This window comes from Cygnus olor, chromosome 9, assembly GCF_009769625.2.
Source record: "Cygnus olor isolate bCygOlo1 chromosome 9, bCygOlo1.pri.v2, whole genome shotgun sequence".
Classification (NCBI taxonomy): domain Eukaryota; kingdom Metazoa; phylum Chordata; class Aves; order Anseriformes; family Anatidae; genus Cygnus; species Cygnus olor.
Genome location: NC_049177.1, coordinates 24,368,871 through 24,392,800, shown reverse-complemented (window position 1 = coordinate 24,392,800; position 23,930 = coordinate 24,368,871). Strand labels below are relative to the sequence as shown.

Sequence of the window (23,930 nt, the reverse complement as noted above, 5' to 3'; positions counted from 1 at the left end):
CCCTTAACGAAGGCTTCTCTCTAATAACACCACCACGCACCAGGAAGGGCCCTGCCAGCTCTCAAGGAGCCTTCATGCTTCTGTATTTAGCCGCCAGCGCATTTAGAGCACTTCAGACTTTCCATCACTGCTGCTAGCGCTTGTCTTGACCAAGGAGGCCTCCAGACGAGCACTAGCTGGGCTGAAACACCACACTGCTGCTTGGTGCTTCTTCAAGGTGCTAGTCTGTTGAATATGTGCAGAATTCAGGGTTTTGTTTTATTTTAATAAACTGTGTTATTTCTTAATTGCATTATACGGCACACCCTGACAACGTCCAACATGTGGCATGAGATGAAAGTAACTCAAAGGGAAGGCAGGCCAGCAGCTGAGGAGAACAGAACAACAGCACACACAAGTCACCTTGATTTCCTTCCAGTGCAGCCTCTGGGATTTGGGAGGTAAGGCGAAGAAACACAGAAGAGCAAAATTGCCCAACAGCCCCGAAAGCGAGGAATGCGGCTCAGTCATGTGAGTCACGGGAAACTGGAAAAATAGTCCTTACCCAGCGGGCAGGAGGAGAAGTCACGGGCTTCTTCTGCACAATCTCAGTGGGAAGGGACTGGGAAAGCGGAGGGGGAGCAGCCCAGCCCTGCCCGGAGCATACGTACCCACACGGCGCCTTCACAGAGCTGGCATCCATGAAGCGCTGCCTCTCTTCTTGCAAGCAGGACAGGAACAGCAAAGGATATTATAAAGCAGGTGCTCGGCAGGCCTGTGCTAACGCAAGAGTTGTTGCGTTTCTCCTAAATACAGGACCAGAGACTTGGGGTCTGAAATAGGGTCTACATACATACATATGTATATGAAGAGATCAGGAGGTGTTGAGAAACAGTTATCTCACTAGCAGGAAGGATTTAAGGGGAAGTGACATCGGTATACTTCAAACAGCTGCTGACACCTGAAAAATAAGGTTCTGCACTAAGAAAAAAAGAGCAAAGAAAAAAAATCTGATAAAAGAACAGGAAATGATTCATGAGTGAGTGAAGAAGTCATCTGATAGAGTTCCGAAGGTCGCTAAGTAGAAGAGCAGACAAAGGCCCAGCCGGTCACCTCGCTGGGTTTCAGGAGCCAGCAAAGACAAGCGGAAGGAGAGGCGAGAACACCCGGCTCAGCAGCAGCCAGGCTCCGCAGAGCTGGACCGCAGTCCTCCCGGCAGCCCTCTGCATGGCAGGGGCTGTAAAACCAGCAAAAATTTGAAATTGGAGAGGAGAGAACTCGCTGGCGAGCACAAAGCCTCGTGCTTCTGCAGCTGCCTTTATTGCTGGGTACAAGCCATCCAGTCTGCAACCAGAAGGACAGACCAGCCAGTAAGCTAAAGACAATTATAAGAATGTCTTCTATATAGGCTGCGTCCTAAGTTTTATAGCAAAAAGCTTCAGGGAATTCAGAAATAAAGAGATGTAACCTGTCTAGAAATGGCACACTGAGAGTATCAAACAGGGGACGCATCAGAAACCACCCCGAGCGGGTCCATACATAAGACTGGAGTCTTACTGGTGTTTGCTACCAAGCAGGCTCTTAATTTAAGTACAGTTCCTTGCGCTGGGAAGGCGGCCGTTCTTCTTCCAGCTGCAATGCATACGATGAGGAGGAATCTGGCTTGGAGCTCAGGTTAGCAGCTTCAATTACTTCCTTGTTACTTTAACGCATTTTAGCTAATTCAGGCTAATTGAAAGCAATTGCTCTCAAAGTGCTGCTGTCTGCAGAGCTCACGCACACGAAGGCGATGTTTGGGGAAGAGCTGCGACGTTGTCGGAAACAAAGGACGAAAATAAAAAGGATAAAGAAAGTTCTATTTAAAAATAAAAGAATGCGACTAACTATCTCCGCATGTCTGAATTGTCATTCCCCTCGTGAACAGCTCTCCCAGCTTATTGAAATGCACGTATTGTCTCCGGGGTAGATGGGGCGTTGGAAAAATAATTACAGAAGATGACAAATGAAGTAAATTATACCCAAACTGTAGCTATAAAGCAACGACAAAAAAAAACAAAACTGTCTGCTTCGTGTCTGATGCTTTGAGGTATTTTTAAGACTAGAAAGTTTAGAGGTTAACCCAATAAATATAAAACTGCTTGCCAGTTTTAGAACCCGTGCAACATTGCTCTTAAACACACCACAACCCACAGCGGCTACAGAGAAACGTGATTTCTCCTGGTAAAGGGAAAATCCCGCTTACAGCCTTTCTAGAAAAAGGCCGCAGAAGTTAAAATTTAATGATCTGACTGCATGAAAAGGATTTTGAATTTATTAGAAGTCCGGACTCGCTTACGTGAAATAGGCGTTTAATTCTGAATTCTTGGATGGCGTGCTCCGGGGCAGGAGGTGACAGGCTGGAGAAGGACGTGCAGCCTGGTCGGGACCTCAGGCGCCGCCGCGGAGCCGCGCGGTTCCAGCAGTGCCCATTCCGGGCACGTCGTGCGCGGCTCAGACCAGGCTCCTGGCTAACGACAGCAACGAGAGCACTGATGGACTAAAAAGCAATTATACCTTCTTCTGCTTCCAGGAGACAGACCTACGAACAGTTGGTATTTATTACTTGCTCTGCACTTCATTAAATAGGGGTTGTTATAAAAGGGAAACAACGGCGGCGTAACTGTTGTTTACATCCAACCAAGGACTGCTTTCACGTACCAGAGGGTACAGCAGTTGCGTTTTAATTTCCACAGTTCTAGTGATTCAAACAGCTTGGCACAAGACGTTCCTTAATCCAGGCAAAGGTTAGGATTACTAAGTGCTTACTTTACGTACAAACCTAAGGGCTGACCCACAATCAACACGGGGAAATAAATTTTGACTCGTGCAGCGGCAGCATCTCCGCTTTGTGATTTGCTGACCGCTGGCTCTCGCCCTCCGCGCTGTGAAATAGCAGCCGGGCGAGGGACCTGCCTGGTCCCTGAGCTGCCTTCGGGCACCCTCCCAGGTGCTCAGGGAGCAGGAGGACAGCAGCCCCGGGACGCTGCACCGAAAGATGCAGCTCCCAGACCCGCAAAACGCCTGGCGGGGACACGGTGCAGAAGGGAATAAGCACAGCAGGTCGGGGAGCTCAGCCCCACGCCCCGCAACTGGACCAAAGGGGCTGCTGGGATCCCTTCCGCTGGGTACAGAGCTCCAACACGCGCTGCTCCGGTGCCACGAGGCACCTATTGTATTTTATGAGTGTTTAAACACAAGGGGCACGGTAAATTGAATCGAATGTAACGTTTAGAAGGACGTTGGCATGAATAGCGTGCATTCAGGTTGCAGTTTTTATCCGTGGAGGGACCACGGACGGGGAGAGGCTGGCGTCAGGGCAAAGCAGCAGCTCAGAGGAGCTCTCTGGAAGCAGCCGAGGGACTGGTTTTTCCTGAACAGCTCAGAAACTTTAAGTGCTGCCTTCAGGAGCTCAGGGCTGAAGATGAAATCACAGCTATGCATTTTAATTTAATCAGATGAAATTATTTTTTTTCCTGCTGTTAACTCCAAATTAGCATCGCATTGTCCATTAAAGCACCACTAGAAAAGGAAAAAAAAAGATGCAAATTAAACCTAAAGCTGCAGCTGATGCGGGGAACAGCACAGAAACTAAATATGGGGGGGAACGTGGTACAAACGACAAGGACTAGGAACTTAACTCCAGGATGTTGAACTTTTAAGATTAAAACCTGAAGAATGTTCTTTTAGTGCTGCTGGAGCGTGCGCTTCATGAACCTTAGGACACAACGATCCCCGTGGGGCCCTGCCTGCCCGCCGCTCTCGAGGGCTCTGTGCAAACCCCACGGCGGAGGAACGGGTGCTCCTCTATGCCCACTGCGTCTGTGGGTGCATGTACTTCTTCCCTGTTGTATGGCTCCCAGAACACGTGCTGTACAGTACCTGAAGTCACTGATCACCAGGTTCTTTCTTTCCAGAAGTTGAAGTGGCCAAATTGCTGCTGGCGCACGGCTCACATGTCAGGTTTTGCTCCCTAAATTCACCACGGCGTAAACATTTAACGAATACAGTTCAGAAACCAAATTAAAAACCTCAGCTCGGAACTAAAGGATGCCATAATAGAGTTAAGATTTGAATTTCAGATGTAATTTTTGCTTCTCATGTTAATGGAAATCGCTCGTGAATACAGAATCAAGCATTTTGCTGTCAGGTACCCTGCGAGATGGTTGAAGGCGAAGCTCAGAAGTACAGCGCCGCCTCCTTCCACTACTTCGAAGAAAAGGTTTAAAAACCCAAGTTCATAAGGTAATTTAGAGAAACCCGTTTTTATCAAAAGCCCCCTGGATTCGCAATCCACTCCTTGCCTGCATCTCGGCCACGCTCTGGCAGCACAGACGCTTCCCGGCTGCCCGTGGTTCGGCAGCACGGAGCTGGGGAGCAGGGGCTGCGCAGGGCCGCCCCCGCTGCAGAAGAGCCCCCAGGTTTCGGCAGATGTGCTGTGCGCGAGCAACGATTTGCAGCTGCTGTGGGTGAAAGTCAGAGCTCGGTTTACGCTGCCGAATTTGAACTCTAATGACTGAATGTCTAAGCAGTATTTTTAAATGTTAATACGCAGAGAGCACGCAAAGCGAAGAATCAGCAGCATGGCTGTTGTTTCCGCTGCTGCTAGCCTACAGAAGTATTTAAGGAAACCTAACAGATTCGCTTCTGCTTTAGAAATCCTTCACGCTGCCGAAATTCCAGTTGCCTCCCAGTCACACCGCCACCCGCGGTTAGTCACGGGGAAACCCATTTGCACATCAGAGTACGGGCGAGAGGCGGCGTGGCCTTCTCCAGGCTGCTTTGGAAACGTTTCAGCAGCCGTGGTGGGGCTGCTCCCAGAGCTCAAAAGCAACGGTGGGGAGGGAGAGCCGGGATGGCTTGTGAGGGGTGACAGCAGAGCAAGAGGGCAGCTGTTACCACGCTCACTCCTGCCCACGGGCCCAGAAGAGGCGTTTGCTCGCCGGGTAGGACACGCCGCCTCCACGGCCGGGTGAGTTAACAGCTGTAGGCACCACTGAGCCCCCCCCGTGGGCTGAAAGCCCCAGGGCAAGACAGAGGAACGAGGGACGAGAAGGGCAGGAAAGCTGAGGGAGCTCTGGCCAGCTGGAAGAGCCACCCCGCAGAAAACTACACACCCAGGAGCAGGTGCGACAAGCGAACAAAAGAAGCACGAGGTAAAATTTCAGTTCCAGAGTGAAAGACGAGACGTCTGGAAGCGCACTACCAAGAACAGTAACATTTTGAACGGGGAAAGGAAAACCCAAGAGATTCACACTCGGTGGTTTATACCAAGCTATCAAGATCTCCCCAAAGCAAGGAGACCTGTGCCAAGGACCCCAAACGAGAATAGGAAGCACAATGCGCTGAAATGAAGCAATAATTCTACCTGGCAAATCCCAAAATGAAACCTGAAAATTACACCGCAGCAGGACTGATGCCAACTGTGAAATCAGCCCGCTGAAACAGTCTGACTGCACTCAGAGGGGTTCACTGCATCTGGGTCATTACTCAAGCCTAAGCCCTCCTCTTTCTGTAGCTGCTAACTTCACAAATTGCCATCTCCATTTGGTACCAATACCAGGTAATTACAGGGCACTGAAAAGCAGCTTTTATCTTGTTTAGCCTTGCCTGCATTAAGGCTGCTCTGTGGGTTTCCTGGATTAAGGAAGACCTGAGATCAGGGCACGTCACTAACACGAGCACCTTTTGCCAGGCTTCCAACTCCCAGCCGCGTTTAAAGGTATTTTCTTAGCTCAGTAATTATCCACGGCAGGAGGGGCTGGGCAGCCTGCGTGCCGAGCGGGGAACGGGTCCAGCTCCATAAAGCACAGAGGACCCCCCAGCACAGCTTACACGCAGGGGACACGGCTCTCCTCAGGTTAACCAGAAGCATTGCTGCAGTTCAGCTCGCTGTCTGGCTCCGCGGATGTACCGCACAGCGACACAAGCTCCCCAGAGGACGTCGACAACAAGCGAGTTAAGTAGAAAATGGGCTTTGGTACTTCTGGTAGAGAGATCGTTCAACATAACCACAGGTCGCGTTGCTTGGCAATCCGCAGTGACCAGGAATTCATTCAGGGCTGCCAATCTAAGGCGATACTGGAGTATTTTAGACAGCAACACATCCGTAGATATAGTACACGCACACTTTTTATATATTATACATGTTGCTGTAAGCATAAAAACTGCTAGCTAAGCACTACACAAGTTCTCGCTTTATACACAATGCAACAAAATCTTCTTTTCTGAGGCTGTCTCTTAAAAAAATGAAATCAGAGAAAAAATTGTTTAAAGATAAATAATGCAGAGCCATTCCCAGAAAAGCTGGAGAAGGAAGTCCAAGAACGCGCTCTTCCTGCTTTTTTCTTACAAGAAACCTGAAGGGTTTTCTTTGTTGCTCCTGACACCACAGGAGCACTGAGAAGGAGAAGATTTGTTTGGGGAAGCGAGGGGTGGGAGCTGCTGTGCTTTTAGGAGACTTGATGTTCTGCCGTCATCGCGGGCTGATGCAAATCTGAGGCCTGGGAACAGCACAGAGCTGGTTTGTTATCCCAGGAACAACACTCACCCTTAAACGCTGCCAGTATCACTTGGAGAAGGACAGTTTTCTTTGCTGCATTTGTCCAGCTTTTTGTGACGACGTACGTACTACCAACGTTTCTCTGCTCCGTGCACGTCTCTGAAGTGGCCAAGAGAAACATTACGCACTGGTAGCCTTCAATCTGCACCAGTGTCCTGCGCAGGTACGCGTGCAGCCTTGTTAATGCAAAAACAAATAAGGGGCCTGAGTAGTTTCTGAAGTCAGTACACCGAATATAAAAGTGACAAACCTCGTGTATAACGAGCCCACATTAACGTGATGTGTTTTAATAAGTTCTTTATCAGCGCACCTCTGGCATTGGGCTTGATCATCTCAGCATTCAAGATATGCACGTAAATGAAATCAGTTCCATCATCTTAGTCCTTACCTTTCCACTAAGCACCGAGACGAGTCCACCACCTCAAGCTTCGGGATGGGAAACCTTACCAATTACTTAGGCAAAACGCAATCTTCTCCCCAGACGGACACAGGTCCTCTGCGCAGAGACATGCTTTCTTTCACCCCCATCAGCTTTTACAAGCAAATTCCTAACAAGAGCTGAAGGATATTGCACAACTTACTCTGTCCCAAGGTGTGCTACTTCAATTTACACCCTCTCATTCCTATGTTAGAGAAAGCCACTTTTTTTTTTTTTTTTAAGTGTCCATCTCACAACGAAAGCCTACCAAAGCAAACACCACGCTGCACAAACAAGTTCCCACCTGGAAAAACGCTACAAAGAAAAATGAGCTATGTTGTGTACCTGAACACAACGCAGCTGCAGTTCAACTAGGACAAGGAGTTCAGGAACTTGTACGGCATGCAGTGCGTGCACACAGGCTGAGCAACTTCAGCAGCGCACTTTGAGGAGTCTGAGCACCAACAGAGTGCCAAGAAAATGACAAGTTTCCGAGCCGTGGTTCTGGGATGAAAGTTGCTCCAAAGCAGAAGACGCGTGCTCCTGCACAACTCCAGGCTTCAGCCAGCCTCCGAGCACCCCGCCGAACCTCGCAGCCCGGACACTTGCAGCTGCTTCTGGGTCCCAAAAAGCGGCCCAGCAGCAGAGACCTCTTTCAAACGGGTATCACCTAGTCACTACCGTGCCGACAAGCAGCGGGCATTTTTGGGGACAACTACTGCTGTAATTGCTGACAGCGCCGAGCTGACGATTTGCCAACAGCAAAAAAAGAAAAGTCCCTTCTTTAAGCCACTTTTATAAACTTTAAATCTTGATAATTTACTCCTATCACTGTATATGAAGCGTGACGATCTGCAGCAGCTCCCATTCCAGGGGGAAGCTGTCCTTCTAAGAGGAAGCTGTCAGGCTGATTAATACGAACATAAAATTACATTATTAACATTACTGAAGGGCAGATTTTTGCTGAGCGTGAGCTGCCATAGCTGCTCCAATGAATTTTAGACTGCAAACTGCCACAGACCTTACCAATAAAGGAAGGTCGCCCCTTTCGTTCCCAGGAGCAATGCTGAGGCAGGCAGGGGATGAGAGGACAACGAGAAGAGGAAAGGAGGGCACCGGGAGAGATAACGGCTCGGAGCAGCTCTGCTGCTTCCCTTGCTGGGGAGACGGGCAGAATAAGCTCTGGCCTCTCTCGCTGTGCCAGTAAGACCGAAGAGGGGTGTAGGAAGTAAAGAAGCCTTGAGCTGGGGAGCATAAGAAGCTTCAACAGCCAAAAAGCCTCTTCCTTGGAAAGAGAACAGACAGAGATGAGAGCAAGTGGTAAAAGGAGATGCGAGACTGGGAGAACACGCAGGCGTCGGGAAGAACTCTCAGTTCCTGCTGGATAGGGGACAGGATGGTTCAAGGCGAAGGCAGTAGGTCCCACGCTAACATCACGTTCGTGCACTGTGTCAGTTCCACCTGCCCAGACAGCGCGCGATACAAATCCGGGTGGTTCTACCGCAGGAGGTCCCAACGCAGCTCGCTCCGCTGACCTGTAAGACTTGCGAACCGTAGCAGTCCCTCGCCAGCCACTCAAAGGAGGAATGAGGAAACCAAAATCATAATTAAAAGGCCAAAATTAAAGGATGTAATAGTTTCAGTGAAACTTGGGGATTTTTAAGCCACTCTTGTGGATTTTAAGTTTGGGTAATACTCTGCCGCCTCCCTTAGAAACTTGCTTATAGAGATCCTTATATATTAGTGCATTCAGCAGCGTACAATAAAAGCCCATCCATCAGAGTCAACTTGACAAGACGTTTTCCTGCAAAACGTGCAGGAAAGATAAAGGGTTATTCATAAACTTGTTTTATGGGTACACCTCCTGAAAACACCTTAATAACGTACTATATTTGGATCGCCACCAAAGCCTCACGCCTCAGTTGTGAACACGAGACACATTTTGTATTTATGTCAGGCAAGAAACTTTGTGACAGACCTCCACCGGAGACAGCAAGTGGAAATAATTCTCCAGCAAAACAGAAAGGAGGGCACCCGCTTATTTACAGATAACCACGGGATGCTGCTCAATGTTGTTACCAGGATGGGGGAGCCGAAGAAGAGAAGAATTTCTGCTCTAATCTTGCACTCAGCTCTGGTCAGCACATACCAGAAAAGTTTATTCTCTGTATAGCCACACCAGCAGCCTTCAAGGAAACAGCTCTGGCTGCAGAACGAACCGTGACATTCATCACTGGCAGTCACCACCACCAGCAACCAGCTACAGGCTATTTCAGGAGCCAACTTCTCCACACTGAGCGCAGGGTGAGCCTTCAGACAGAAATCTGGCCTTGCACGCGGTGCTTCAATGCAAGCTGCAAGACATTTTCTTTCTCCCAAATCCCAAACGTGAATGGTCACAAGACCCGACAGAAGCCACGCCATGGCTTTTACTGCAGTGAAGGCCGTTAACACAAACGCTTCCCTGAAGAGCACAAGGAGAGTTATATTTCTATTATTGAAAATGGCATTTTGTGTTGTCAGCAAATGCTCTGCCTCTGCTTCTCCTGCCTCACCCCCGTGCTAATGGCCCAACACCAAAAGGCCTTGCTGCCTCGTCAGTTGCTCCAAGATAAATATTAATGAAAAAGCGTGGGGTAAACACTCAAGTGATTCCTCTGAAGCTACTTTAAACTAAATAAGTACTTTAAAATATTTTTTGCAGCAAATCCTTTCTTCTATTTGCTGGTTTTTGCTTGGGTTTCTCCTCAGTCACATTTAAAGCTCACATAAAAATAGGTCTGATGCTTGTGCATTCCGTGACAAGGGCACTCTGAGGAAGCGAAGCGCCATTTGTCACAAACCTCTCTGGGCAAAACCCTGCCCTCTGAGGGGCGGCCTTGCAGGGTGGGCTGCACCTCCCAGCGCTCGACCTCTGGGCACTGGTGGCCACCGACACATCCTGCTCGCTGCCAGCACCGCCCCGCATCTCCTGCAGGCCACGCTGCTCTGCCCCCAGGCACATTCCTGCTTCCAGGACGGATCACGGCCGGATCCTGTCCTATCCTGAATGAAAGTTTAATGAACCTCCACTCATAAAATAAACATGACTGAAATGAACGTTACACTCTGAGTAAAGGATCCTCCTCGTGCCTCTGAAAGCATTTACAGCGTTCGTGTGTCCTGAGTGCTCGTGCAGGGGAAATCACCGGTAATTTGTTCAAGGCACGGTTCTGCTACGTACCTGCTTGCAAGGATGATGTTTATGCTCATAATAGGCAACGTATGGTCTGAAAACAGCAGCCAGGCACAGCACTTTCTGCTTTCCTCCTCCTCCGAGCGGACATTTTCAGAGAAGGCACTCCACGCCACACGTTATAAAGCAGCCTAAATCCCCAAGTAAATGTAAAATGAATAGTCTCTCGTTCGCACTTTCTAAAAATAGCTCAGATGTACATTGTGCTATGAATAATTCCTCGGTTTAGGAATACTGAAGTGCCTTTTAAATTTTAGACTGCGCAGTCTGCAATTTGGACAAATGACATTGCTCAGGGCTCTTCTGTTCAGGAGGGTAAGCCGCTGCCGTTTGCTCTTAATAGCGTTGTTGCCAGCGCTCCATTCTTCAGTTCTTCAGGCTGATTTGCTTTCCCGATGCCATACTTCACACATCCATATTCATAAAGGCTACCAAGGGGGTGTTTTCCATTCATAACTCACAGATATCTTTACACCTGCCAATTACTACACCCAAAGTCAACAGCGACAGGGATAATCCCAGCTCGCCAGGCTTGTCCTTAAGGGACAGGCGATGGAGCTGCCAAGCTGAGACCGGCATAATAGAGGAGGAGGAGCTGCGAGAGAAGGAGACAGCAGCAGCAGCTGCTTCCACCAGCCAGGGTCACCCTTCATTGTCCCTGCTGTCCCCTCAGCCATCTCCCCCAGCTCAGAAATGCCGCTGGGACCCCTGGAGCTGCCCCCTGCCCTGCCAGCCCAAGGCTCTCTCTGCCCAGCAGCACCCCTCTGCCTCCCAGCCATGCCCAAGGCTCGTGGTACGACCCCGTCTCACTTCCAGGCTTCACCAGCCCCCGTGGCTTGTCTAGCGTGACCTGAGCCTCAAGGTTTTGAGCTGAGCCGTGATAGTTTCTTGGTATCTGCCTTCTGCAGATTATCAGCTTGAGACAGTACAGCTTAGTCTGTGAAGACAGAAAGCATTCGCAACTGCACTGAAATCGTAACGAAAAGTGGCTGGGAAATCTGTGGCCATTAAGCTCCTGGACTCCAGATGCCTCATCCAAAACTTTTTTGTATTTCAGTCTGCTCATAAAGTAGCTTGGGCAAAATAAAAAATAGAGGCTTCTCAATACAGAGGAGCCACATAAACACATACGCCAAATCCAGAGTGGATCGTTTTGCAGAAGCGTAAACAAAACATAACTGTTTTAGTACATCATAGAAAAAAAGTCTTGGAAAAACCTCATCCGACTTAAAAGGGACAGAAAGAAGCCTGGACACGCATTTGATTCACCAAGTTAATTAGGAACTCGTTTTACTCGCATTGACCGCATATTGATCATAGCGATTACTGCTGATGAAGCTGGAGAGCTGCTTTAAGCACGGGCCAGGCACAGCTAACGACACGGCTTTCCTCTCGCTGACCACTGTGGAAACAAGAGCCCTCTGAAGATGTACCTCCGGTGTCACTTGCTGATTTTCTCATCTCGACGAACTTAACTCACAGTTACTTAGAGGCAATTTAGGAAGAGTCATGCTTTAATTGACAGTTAATTGCCCAAGGGCTTAATTGCTTCCTTACATGTGAAGTTGGACAGGAAAAAACTATCATTAGAGCCTGTAATTTAGAACAGAACTTTCTGGCTCTGAGCATCCCGGCCTCAGAAGGGCCTATAAATAGCAGGGACGGGAGCCGTGCGGCGCCACGTCGCACGCAGGAGCTCGGGGCCGAGGCCCCGGACCCGGTGGCAGCAGCAGGACGGCCGCTGGTGTCATACCTGGAGCTCGGTACTCACCGTGGTGCTGCCAGCAGGAGCATCGCGTCGGGTGCCGCTCACCAAACCCCGCCTGGGTGCCCGCTTTTGGATAGGACAGGAACATCGGGGTCGCAAGCGGTGACCTCTCTCCTGGCCGGCACACCACGACGTGGTCGAGCTCGCGGTGAGCATCAGCGCGTCGGATTATTCCGCTCACAGCAAACTGAAGAATACCGAGCGGTTACGTACCGGAGGCACCAAGGACTATCACAGCAATGTTGCTTCCCCCAGTCTTTGCACAACAGCCGTCTTAAAGAGCTATTCTCTTCTCATTTATTCCCTTCTCATGAAAGCCCCAATTATTCCAACAGCTCCTCACGCTATGCCCCAGCAACTTGCAAAGCAGAAGCTGAAATCCCGTTCATCGGGACAGGCAAATTAACGCAGCCTGTATTTACCGCGCTGTTTGTGCAACGTGAAGGCAACCTACATCCTTACCTCGACAAACAAAGCTAAAGCCGGCACCGCGCTGTAACGCCAGCTACCTCTAGAAGCGTTCCACAGCAGTTTCTGTCAAACAACTTCTTAAAGCTTTTATCCCTTTTTTAAAATTTTAATCTCAATCGAAGAAAAACAGACTTTAATTTGCCAATCTTCCTACAAGACGTTACGTTCACATCACTAAAACTTTCTCTAAGTGTGACCGTAACTAACTCACTCCCCCCCCTCGCCATTTCGGGCCACAGAGGAGCTAACACGGCCAGCTCCGTGCCGCTAACTGGGCTGCGGCACAGCCAAACCAAAGAGGTGAGAGAGACCGCGCGGTGCTGGGGAGGAGAACACCGGGGATCTGGGGCTCTTCAGCGAAACAGCTCTAAAAACAGAACCTGCGATCCTTTGACTACACAGCTCTGCTAATTAATTCCTGGTGGCGATGGTCGAGGAGAAGTAACTTTACTCCATTCTGCTGTTGATTTTCCTTTCTCTTGCCCTATAATCATACACTTTGATGTCACTTTGGAGTGCCTAATAAAAATACACATAAATGCAAAGGGACAGATTACAGACGGATCAAATACTATTAAACCACAGTCTCTTCTCTTGCTCCACAACCAGGAGCAGAAGAACTTACCTTGCACGCCTGTGGTTTTGCTGTAACAGAAAAGTGTGTAAAGGTTTAAATCCGAAACAGCAAGAGAAGCAAGCAAGACTTACAGGGTGTTCAGTTACTCATGGAAATCAATTCTGTAGTGATTAACTAGCTACCCAGAAGATAGACTCCAGAAACTTGAAGCGCCTGGGTGCCTCCAGCTCATTTAACTTGAGATGTTACGTAATTAAAGTTACGTATGCAGTCACTTTGTAAAAATCTTAGAAAAAAATAACTAGAAGCACCTGTGGCTGTGTAAGCGCCGAAGATATTTTGTCATTAAGTTCCCTGTTCGACTGTCCAGCATTGTGTCTACCACACCTCCTACAGAACGGATTTCCATTGCTTTACTCCATAAATTTAAGGGTATTTTAGAACAGAACCCCGAGCAGCACGCCATACAAACCACCTGGCCACACGGCTATTGACGTGTGAAGACACCAAGCCCAGGAGCCAGATCCAAAGCTACAGCTCCCTCCAGCGCCAAGCACTTGCCAGGCGTTAAGAGGAGTATCTCCAACAGCTCTCATGGAAAAATTAATCCAGTTTCAGTTCAGCAGCCCCAAACCAAGTGTCCCCAAAGGGAACCAATTTCAAGTTGATACCAAAATGTACTTCACTAGGCCTAAAGAGATCAGTTTTTAAGTTAACTCCAGAAAAACAATCCTTATTTTGGAGCATACATTGAAAGCCCCCACTACCCTCAGTCGAAGGCTTTATCCCCAACAGCAGCTAAAGCACTTGTAAAGGTATCAGCTGCACCTATCCCTATCCAAACTCATCGTGTCAGCCAGGTCCTGCTCCCAAATCAAGGACAGACCACCGGGCAACCGGACCAGCTGGAAAGGGATTTTCAATTTGAAGGGAAAGATTTTTCCCTAAACAGTTAATTCCTTTACTTAGAAAACTTGGAGGGAAATGAGTTGATACGTAGATATAAAAACAACAAAACATTTCAGCAGGAACACGCATTTCAGGAGGAAAGGTAGGTTTTTATTAACCAATACGAACGGCAAAGGCAGAGGCTACCTTGCTAATCCATGCTGATGTCTCTCCGAAGCCATCCAACTATGGCTCCTTCTGGTTTTTTTGCCTCAAGAGCCAAGAAATTAAAAACGAAGTGCGTTGTGCTCACAGCACAGTGCTAGTTAAGAAGGGAAAGCCTAAATTGATACAACTGGGGAATCATATGAAAGAGAAAGACATGGTCCTGTGATCATTTATTTCAGATTCCTAGCAGCTCCTGGGGAACTGTTCGCACGCCTGCATCACAGGCAGATGATTTTATCTTCTGTCAGTAAAAAGGACCCGCATCCTAGTGGAGAGCTATGAAAGGATTCATTCCCACATTGGAAATAAAGCCTTGCACTTGTTATGGAGCTTTATTACACCACATAAACCCCACAGTGTTTGCTCTTCGCATCCCAAAGCCACTCACGCTACAATTAAACGTCACTAGGTAGCTTTCTAATCCTCGTTTTTTACTGCCTATGGGAAAGCTAGTTTTTAATATTTGGTATCATTAAACGTTTAGCTGGATGCTTACACGGTCCTCAGCCCCGTGATATCTAATTTGGGCCCATCTGTTATGAAATGACTAGGGCCCAATTCACCGGGCTCACAGACTTTCTGAATTATAAAGACCAAACCCCCACAGAAGTAGGGGAAGGTTCCAGAAGTAGTTGCAAGGGGTGCCGATCCCCGTGACATGGGTCTGACCAGAGGAGCAGCAGGGCTGGCCCAGGCGCGAGACGCTCACTGAAGTCACCTGGCACTGCCAGAATATTTAAAGGTTGTTTTTCTGAGACACTGCAAATCCATCGCTGCACGGTTACCTCTCCTCAGAGCTCACCGGATGGCATCGGGCTATTTGGGGACGCAACTGAAAGACACCACCGGGCCGAGCTTTTCAACAAGGCTTTCTCTAACACCCGAAGCCCCTTTCTGAACACCGACGACTAAACAGAAAGCTCTTTTGTCACGGCAGCCAAGCCTGCTTCAGAGTGGGCTGACATTCCTGCGAAAGAATAAAGGCGCCCGAGAGAGCAAAAGCCTCGCAAGGAACAATCGCCTTCTATCAAGGCACGATGCGAAGCAGGCGCATTGGGGTTTTCACCAGTTTTTGTTTCCCACACACGGTGCGTTGTTCTTCTTTGCTTTCTCGCCCTTTCCTCACGGCGCCCAAGCACAAGCGCTGCCTGCTGGGGAAGCACCCGCGGTTTCTGCAGAGAGATGTATTTGTTGGGCTACGCGTGGGCCCAGAACTGCAGCAAATTGGCAGAACGCTACCTGGAGCGGACGACTTTTACAGGAGATTAGTTAGGACTCCACAAAGTGCCAGAGCACTGTCAGGCAACTCCTCGCTCTTCCCACATGAGCTGTTGGCCATCAAACAGCTGGATGCACGGCACGGGCAGATCCCCGATTATCCAGAGGACTTCAGAAATGCTTCAAAACAAGGAATTTACTCATTTGGCATTACAAACGGCAAATTTAACTCCAGCTCCCCCAACCCCTGCTGTGTTCCGCATTTGTATCGCTTAAGTGATAAACTGGTAGGGGAAATCTAGCCAGGCAATGAATAACAGCTCTTCTGGCAAGGGGATAAATCAGAACTCAATAAGAAGTCGGATGCTGCCACATGGTTAATGGTGAACAGTTAACATGCAAAGCTAACCAAAAAGTAAAATACTTGAACATGTCTTGCAGTGGCTTTTTATTTCACTATCGTTAGTACCTATTTCTGTGCCTGGCCTTGTTCTGTGAATTGCATTCAACACCTCTGAAAGGCTACGTGCTCCTCCTGTATGATCACAGACCACTATTCGCTTGAAAAAAAAAAATAAGAGAAAAATTCCTCCCAAACCCACATGATTTGTGTAAAAACACTGCTGCTCCTTCAGCAGGGGAGACAGGGCAGGGGGAATCTGGGACTCCTTCCCGGCAGGGAAAGCAGGACAGGACATGAGCTAGGAGCCGAGTGTAGGCCCAAGGCTGGCAGCCTCACAAGCAGTCTGACCAGAGCGTGGAATAACTCCGAATAAACAACACATCTGGAGAACAGTGGAAAGGGGTATTGGCGACTGGGAACGGGATGGAGAAAGCGCCTCTCTGTTTTGTTTGGGGCAGTGCTACTTACGAACTGGCTTGGAGACAGCACCCCAGAAAGACGAGACACAACTGGCACGAGGAGATCGATGAGCGTGTCGTGGTGCTGCAAAATTCAGCACCTCGGGTGTACAGACCGTCAGTCAAGGAAATTATAATAGTAAGGGTGATAGATGACGGGGACCTGGGCACTGACAGCTTAGCTCAGAGAGAACAAAGGGAGAAAACTGTACTTTTTTACCTTAGGCTTAGAGGGAGAAACAGAAGGGCGGAGAGGACAGCTTTCAAGGACTCTCCCAGAAGGTGGACAGAGAGAAAGATGGGACAAAAAGGTGCTGACAAAGGAGTATGAAGGAGAGGAAGAAGATAAACCAGTGCCCAGGAAAGGCTGAGACAAAAAACACTGGGAAGTCTGAGTCAATCGCAATCATAGGATGAGAGAGCTACAAAGAACACCAGAGAGCCCCAAGTTTTAGGAAGAAAGATGCTGTCAAGGATGTGATAAACCACAAATCTCGCATAAAAACACGAATGAGAACACTGAAATTGAATATAAGATTTTGCCATAAAAACGACTGTATCAGACCGGGCTACAGAAAGGACCATAACGGCAAAGAAAAGCTAAAGGCAAAGAAGTCGGATTTGTTTTTCCTCTCATGTTGGGGACTGCACCTATGTCAGTATCAACCCACTTAAAGGGCAAAGAGTTTGTGGGTACAGCTCGAAGGCAGCTCAAATCTGAGAGCCTGGGGGGACTGCTAGGCAGGAGGTGCAGAGTGTCCTCTGAAGCCTTAGGAACAGCACCCCTCGGTCTGCTGAGGCACAGAAGAGGAATGCGGAGCATCAGTGACTCAAGTGTGATAGACTGGTGCCAAAATACAGGCGGAGAAAGGCACTCAGCACGAAGGAGCCAAGCAGCGCTGGTGGCACCGGACAGCTCTTCGGGTGCACCAAAGACATCGGCATTTACCTACCTGGCATCACCTCCTGCTTAAGTGAGAGACAGGTCCCAGAATTGTTCTAGGCAATGCTGGGATGGGACAAGGGAACTTGCAAGGGGGAGCACCCAGCTTTGGCTGGCTGAGCTACGCCAGAACCAACTCCTATTTATCGCGTCGGGGGCTGTTTTATGCCATTTCCCAGCACAGCAACGCTACAGCTCCAAGGAGACCTGAAAAAAGCAAACAGGCTTCTGAAAGACAGTCAGCGTTTCAATTCTACACATTAGGATTTCCACTCCTTCCAAAGGACAGCACGCTCCACCCAAACTAACAAGTAAATGGATGACAGATACATGAATCTAAACGCAGCGCTGGGAACAGTTTCTCCTCTGCTGAGATTTTCGGATCCATTTATAGCATTCATGATTTTTTCAGAACTAATTTAAAACAGTTCTCGTAAGGTTAATTCAGTTCCTCTGTCCACTGGCTCTATTTCATTTCTGGTTCTCCAGCAACGCAGCTTAATCCCTCGCTCTCCAAATTCTTTATAAAATTATATGCTTACCACATGGATAATCCTTATTGACAAGCAACCCATTAAAAGCAGGACTAGACTCCTAGAAGGCTTATATGAAAAAAATAAAATAAAATAGCTTCTTTAGGCTCTGGAAACAAAACTTATAAAGCAACGATAACAAAACCATGCTATTATTTCTAGAATAGCGTACTTTGAAGTGTAATTCATTTTGCATGGAATCAATTTTAAAATTACAGGCTCACTGTTTCTTGTCTTAACCCCTTCAAAATGTTGCCTTCGGAGCAGGTTGAATGAATCCTAAGAAAATTGCTACTCTAAAATCTCTCTGAGCCTTTATAACTGCAACATCTTCAGAGTTTCAGCCCTCAAGTTTGTCATGTGAGGCTGTTTTCAGTGCATGCAAGAAATTCTCATCAATTTGTTTATCTATTTCTCTCTAACAGCTTGAATGCCTTCTGCCATACAATGCGGATGTAACACCAGACACCTCTTTTGTGGCTAACTCAACAGATGGAAGCACAAAGTCACTTCTACCGCGTTCCCTGCTACTTCCACAAGCTCTCCTACAAATCAACTGGTGATGAAGTGCTACTCCCAGGTACGCTCATCCCAGAAGGTCCGTCTTCACGTTTTTTAAAACAAAGCCAGAGGAGACACTCACCTTTATTTTTATGAACGTGACAAGCAACCTTTTTTTCTTTCAAAGTTACATTAATGCTTACTTGTGGACCGACAAGTGGTCTGAACCAGGCCTACCAGGCTCCCTCAGCTAAATATTTATCATGTAGGCAGACAATGTAATCTGTATGGAAAAATAATCCACCACCAGCCTACAAAATTTGCTGGATCATTGTCACCACGGGTTTAAAACGAAGTGCCAGCACTGGTCTAAAGAAACTTTCTGGAGTTACTCCTGGACCTGCGTTACGCTCAGACCGATTCCAGCGAAGAGCCAGATCGCACTAACCACACCTGGACAGGCAAGGCCGCGCCGTACCAGACCCAGCCCAGACAATTATTTGCTTTAAAACTCACCAACCCCCAAACCAATCCTTCGAAAGCCCCGGTCCCCTGAGCCAGGCAGGCAGCAGAGCAGAGCTGGCTGCCACCCACCACCCCGCTCCCTTGGCGCGGAGGAGCAGACCAATTAACCCACCTCCCGTGGTGCAAGGCAATGCGCTGTTTGTGGCCTTATTCCTAAAACTTGCGGCTATTATTAGATAATCCCTGACTTCTCTCGCTTAGTTTTGCTAAGCCGAAGAGGCGACACAAAGCAAACATCAAACGGAACGTCTGCTTCTACGTTAAAGGAATTAGAAATTCATAACTGCAGCTGAGAGGATGCCAGGCAGGTCAAGCTGCACGGAAGCCAATTTGGAATCGCACACGTTTCCAATTGCAAAGTGAAAATAAATCACAACACCGAGAATCTGTGAAATGCAGTCAGCGAGGCCAAGACAACAGGAGCCACCTTACCAAAGGAATCTAACAACACGTAATCTCGCCAAGATTGAAGTTTGCTGCTGTGGGAAGTGCTGGCTCACAGGAAGGCAGCACCTGATCTCTAGCTTCAGCTCCTACCTCAGTGTATCGCGGTGTCACATCCAGGAAAGCAAACCAAACAACAACAAAAACCAAACCAACGCCACCAAGTTCTGCCAAGTAACTCCTATTCCAGTCCCAGGTGGGCAGTCAGTCCCTTTTCTATTCTAACCTCGCAGTTTTTCTAGGAGCACGTAGCTCCATTTTTGCCGCCTCCTGTCTGTAAAACGCGACTGCTTTCTCTGCAAGAGCACTGCTAAGAATAAGCCGCTTGTTAACATGAAGAATGCTGCACGAACTCCACGTCGCACAAACAGCGAGCACAGCTTTCTCCTTAGCAGAGCGACGGCTGCGTTACACGGGGTTTAGCTCGCTACAGGAGAGGCACACGCACCAAGGGAGGCATTTCACCGAGAAGCCGTTCCGCACGCCAGCTCGGGGACACCCCAGAGGTGCCAGGCTGCGGCACGTCACCGGAGTTGCTGTAGCTTCCCTGACAGAGCCTAGAGCCGGTGCCAAGAGAGCCGCGTATCTCTTCCAGTTGGATTTATGGAGCTCCAAATATAAAGGCTTTGCAAAGCTATATTTTACTTGCCTTTTAATGGCTGGAAGGAGAGGAGCAGTGCTGTTGCTCCTGCTGCCAACGCGCGTTAGCTCCAAAAGTGCAGCAGCTACTTTTAGCTCCGAGCCCTCAGATCCAGCCCCCACAAAGTTTCTCCTCTCTGTATTCTGTCTGTTTTGGAGCGCTGCGATGCTGTTAACTCCGCAATGAATATTAATAGTGCCTCAGAGGAGATTTGTTCTGTCTCTACTACCCCTAGCATATTCTGAAGCACTTGTAAACCTGCAGTAAGAGTTCACCGTATCAGAGACAAGGAATTCATTGTACCCCCGTATAATGGGTGCACACAACCCGGGCGTGCCAGCACCACGTTAATTACCGATCCTACCTTCTTCCCAGGAAACGTGCTCTTCCGCAAGGCACAAACTACGGCTGGCTTACGCTGCTGCAGCTGAAAATCGTGCAGGAAAGCACCACCGCTTGTCTCCTCTACCTCTGCAATGTTTCTAAAGGAACAATTACTTCTCCCATAGTTTCACAGACGGACTCAAAACCACAAGCAGGTTAATACCCAAAACCAGGCATAGGAAGGAGAACAGGGGGCAGCAACAAATAGTTAGGACACCAAGGCCAGAGGAGCTAAGCTTACCCTTGGAGTCAGTGAAGGGGTTGGAAAGGAAGCTTCTGAATAGGAAAAACACTACCAACAAGTCACAGGTGTAAAAAATACAATGGAAGACTGGGTGGGGTAGAAAGCAGGTGCTGAAACGCAGAGAATGGGTCACAGAAATACTTTTAAGTTTATCACAAGGATGTTAACCTGAGGCACTGCCTTCAGAAGGCAAAGCAGGATCTTTCTGCCAGGGTTGCACAGAAAAGCAAGTGTCTGAAAGTACAATCTTTGTACAGAGAAACCCAGAGGTCCCTGCCTCACGTTCCCTCTCCTCCCTTCACGCTGGCTCTACCGTTAGTTCAAGCCTGCAGCCACCGGCTGGGGGGAAAAAAAAGAAAGCTTCTGCCCATTTAGCTTCCTGAAGCCGCTCTTGACAGTCAGTCAAGTGTCAGGGCAGGAGGAAGGCAAGGTCTGGGCCAGCAGCAGGGGGAAACGGCCTCCTTCAGACCAGCCCGCCACCCCGCCACCGCATCCTGGTTCCTACCGCTGAGCACCTCAGCATTCAGCGGGTGAGCTGCGAGACACGTGCCTGGGGGAGAACTAAAAGCCACCTTCCCAGGCTCCGTCTTCCTCCGGAATAACCGAACGTCTCTGCACCTTACAGCACAGCAGCTGAGAGCACAGGCACAGCTGGGCACGACGGCAGAGAAGAGAAGCTGCAGGCGGTTGGGCCCAGCACCACGCTGCCTTGGTCTGCCTGGCTCTTCCCCGGGGCCAGATCCTGACGAACACAGGACGGTGGCTTTGAACTCGCTGGCTGGCGTTGGCTACTTCGCTGGAAAGAACAAAGCTTGTTAGAAGAGGTACGCTCATCTCGGTGGAGAAGCTCCGCAGGGTATTTGTTTACCGTGACAGAGCAGGCTATTAGCGATTAAAGCAGACCCCGCAAAACCACAGGTTGCTTTGCTGGAGGAGGTAGCACCAGCCCAGCTGCAGGGAGCAGCCTCGTTTCAGCCTGCGCAGCTGACAAGCTGCTAAGTCCTTACTAGGCCAGCACCTCCGGGGAGCTGTGCAATTAGGAATGTCCTTTTTTTTTGGTTATTTTAGCAGTGAAACTGTGGAGGAAACAAAGTCCACGGAGAGCTCATCTAACGGTGAGGCAGAAAACTTCTACCTGCGGTGTTCTGAGGGTCCGGAAAAAGAAGAAAACAAGCGAGGTAAGCAGAAGGTAGCGATGCCGGTTAAAAGGTAGGTGCAACAACTGAGGACCTGCTAAAATCACAGCAGCTGGGACAGAGCAAAAGGAGTTGATCCCTTAGGGGCTGGGCATCTCTGGTGTCAGGCAGAAGAGCAGGGCCACGGGACATTTAGGAGCCCGCGGCTGTGTGGCCCCAGGACCACGGAAAACACCTGGGGAAGAGGGAGGAGAAGCACAGAGAACGGGAGCTCCCCTCCTGCTGGCAGCTTGCTGTTGCACTGGGTTGGGTGAAACAGGAAACCCTACAGGACTTTAGGACCTGTATGTTGGTGTAAAGTAATTTAGTGCAAACAAAGTAAATGTCAATCCGCCAGCAGCTCTGGATACAGCTGAACACTAAGAAAATACAGACTACAGCCTGGGGAAGTCTGGTTCGAGCTGGTTTTGATGAATTTGAAAAGAAAGAGCAGGAAACTACATATGGCAAATCTCCTGATAACACCCGCTCTGACTTTACACTCCATCACTCACCGGAGATCAGTGCTTTTTAACCACGTCCAGAAACTGAAATGTTCTGCCAGAATCGTTTTCTGCTTTTTTTTTTTTTTTTTAGGAAAAAAAAGACACACAATAGTCAAAAAAAAAAAAAAGTATTGATCACATGGAAGGTTTTCTAAGAGATTTTCAACAAATGTTTAGACAACATTTCGGACCCATTAGGGCATCTTTCTTTTTCCTATTATAAAAGCATTCCTGCTGCAGGTGTTTCTCCTTCTCAGAGGCAGAGAATACCAGGACGAGCACCTGAAAAGCAAACGACTCCTGAGCTCTCTCTGCTCTTTGATGCCGGCGGTTACCACATCTGCCTTTCTTCCGCAGAGGCATCTCTGACAGGCTAATGGTCTAGTGCAGAGGTTTTGATCAGCTGGAAATACGTAACTCAGGAACCATTTGCTCAATTATTTTTCTTAATCCCCCAGTCCCTAGGACTAATCAGAACCTATTACAATTTTAACACCTGTTTCACAAAGTTTTAATCCGCAGAGTTTGATTCTGTTTCCCGGTCGCTTAATGGGGCCAAGAACTGCTACATGAGAAGAATTCCCACTGTGCCTCTAGGACATTTCTGGTGTGTTCCAGGCCTCCGTGCAATCACAGCTTGCTGTATTTCCTTCTTGCCAAAATGGCATCGGAACTCAGCATGAAATCTCCACGAACTGTTGCCACTTTCTGATGCGTTAAGATGAAGTCTCATGCAAACATTTAGCGTCCAATGCCACATCGAGGATTTTTATTTCTGCATTTAAACTTGACAATACTGAGCCCGTGTGTACGTGTGCAAATACAAATACCTAACACGTCCTGCTCCTGTTACTGCTAGCAGACTAAATCAAAAGGCGCGTGTCCCAAGAAAGCTGCCTGGTAAATGAATTTCTTCTAGTGCTACCGACGTTTAAGCAGGGCCTCTAGTTTGGATGCTCCTTCTCTCCCGACACACCTCTAACTTAGCGGCAGGAAAGGCTGGTTGCAGGCGTACAGGGCTTGTCACAGAGGAAGGATTAGCTGCCATTTACTTGTACCATTTGCGTATAATAGCTGGGGCCTTTCCGATAAGGCAAAGGAGGACCATTTCTTGGAAAACATGTACAAACACTTATAAAATCCTGCCTTGGAAGAAATGTATATTTAATTTCCTGTATAATTAAGAATACCAACTGGAGCTCCATGCGTCACAAAGAAAGAAAATCCATCCTCCTCGCAGGGTAGTCCACGGGCACGGTTGCTCAGGCCAATCACTCGAGCGCGTAGTCCCCCGGTCCTGCCCCTCTGTGCAGTCGTGTTCCCAGAAAACAGTAAGACATTTTTGCCTGATTATAAGCAGAAGTCGAGTGCAAAGTAGGTCTTTGTTTGTTTGTTTGACGTAGGAGAAAAAGCAGACAGAGAGTTAACGCCACGTTACATCAGGCAGCAAGAGAGGCTAGCAGCTGACCGCCCCTGAGCGCTGTCCTGCCGCGGTCATCTCACGCGACTAGAGGCAGGCTTGGAGGGGAAGATGTTCAAACAAGAAAGCATGCATGAAAAAAATCTGCACAGTTACTGGCTATTTGGAATTCAGTGTTGTACGATCATTATGCTGTGCTTATTGGTTCTTCACTGTTGTAGCTATGGAAAATATTTTGAGATCTCCTGGAACACGACTACTATTTTTTCTTCTTTATTTAACCGTAGAGCACTGAAGAAAACTGCCTGTGACCAGTCAAAACATCGTCAAATTACAGATGAGTTCCGTTTCAACTGCTTTTTTCGCTTCTAGAG

The 23,930-nt window shown here is 48.5% G+C and overlaps 1 protein-coding gene across 3 annotated transcripts in view; it reads right to left on the bottom strand.

Moving 5' to 3' along the window:
- PPM1L (protein phosphatase, Mg2+/Mn2+ dependent 1L) overlaps positions 1-23,930 on the bottom strand; it is an 88,449-nt gene that overhangs the window by 44,815 nt on the left and 19,704 nt on the right. Inside the window, exon 1 of one of the 3 annotated variants that reach the window (XM_040566898.1) lies at positions 20,961-20,993. The exons of the other annotated variants lie outside the window; for them this stretch is intronic. Within the exon in view, the coding sequence (XP_040422832.1) occupies positions 20,961-20,978 (18 nt within the window). The 5' untranslated portion in view covers positions 20,979-20,993. Of the gene's footprint in view, positions 1-20,960; positions 20,994-23,930 lie in introns of those variants that run through there. 3 annotated transcript variants of the gene reach the window in all.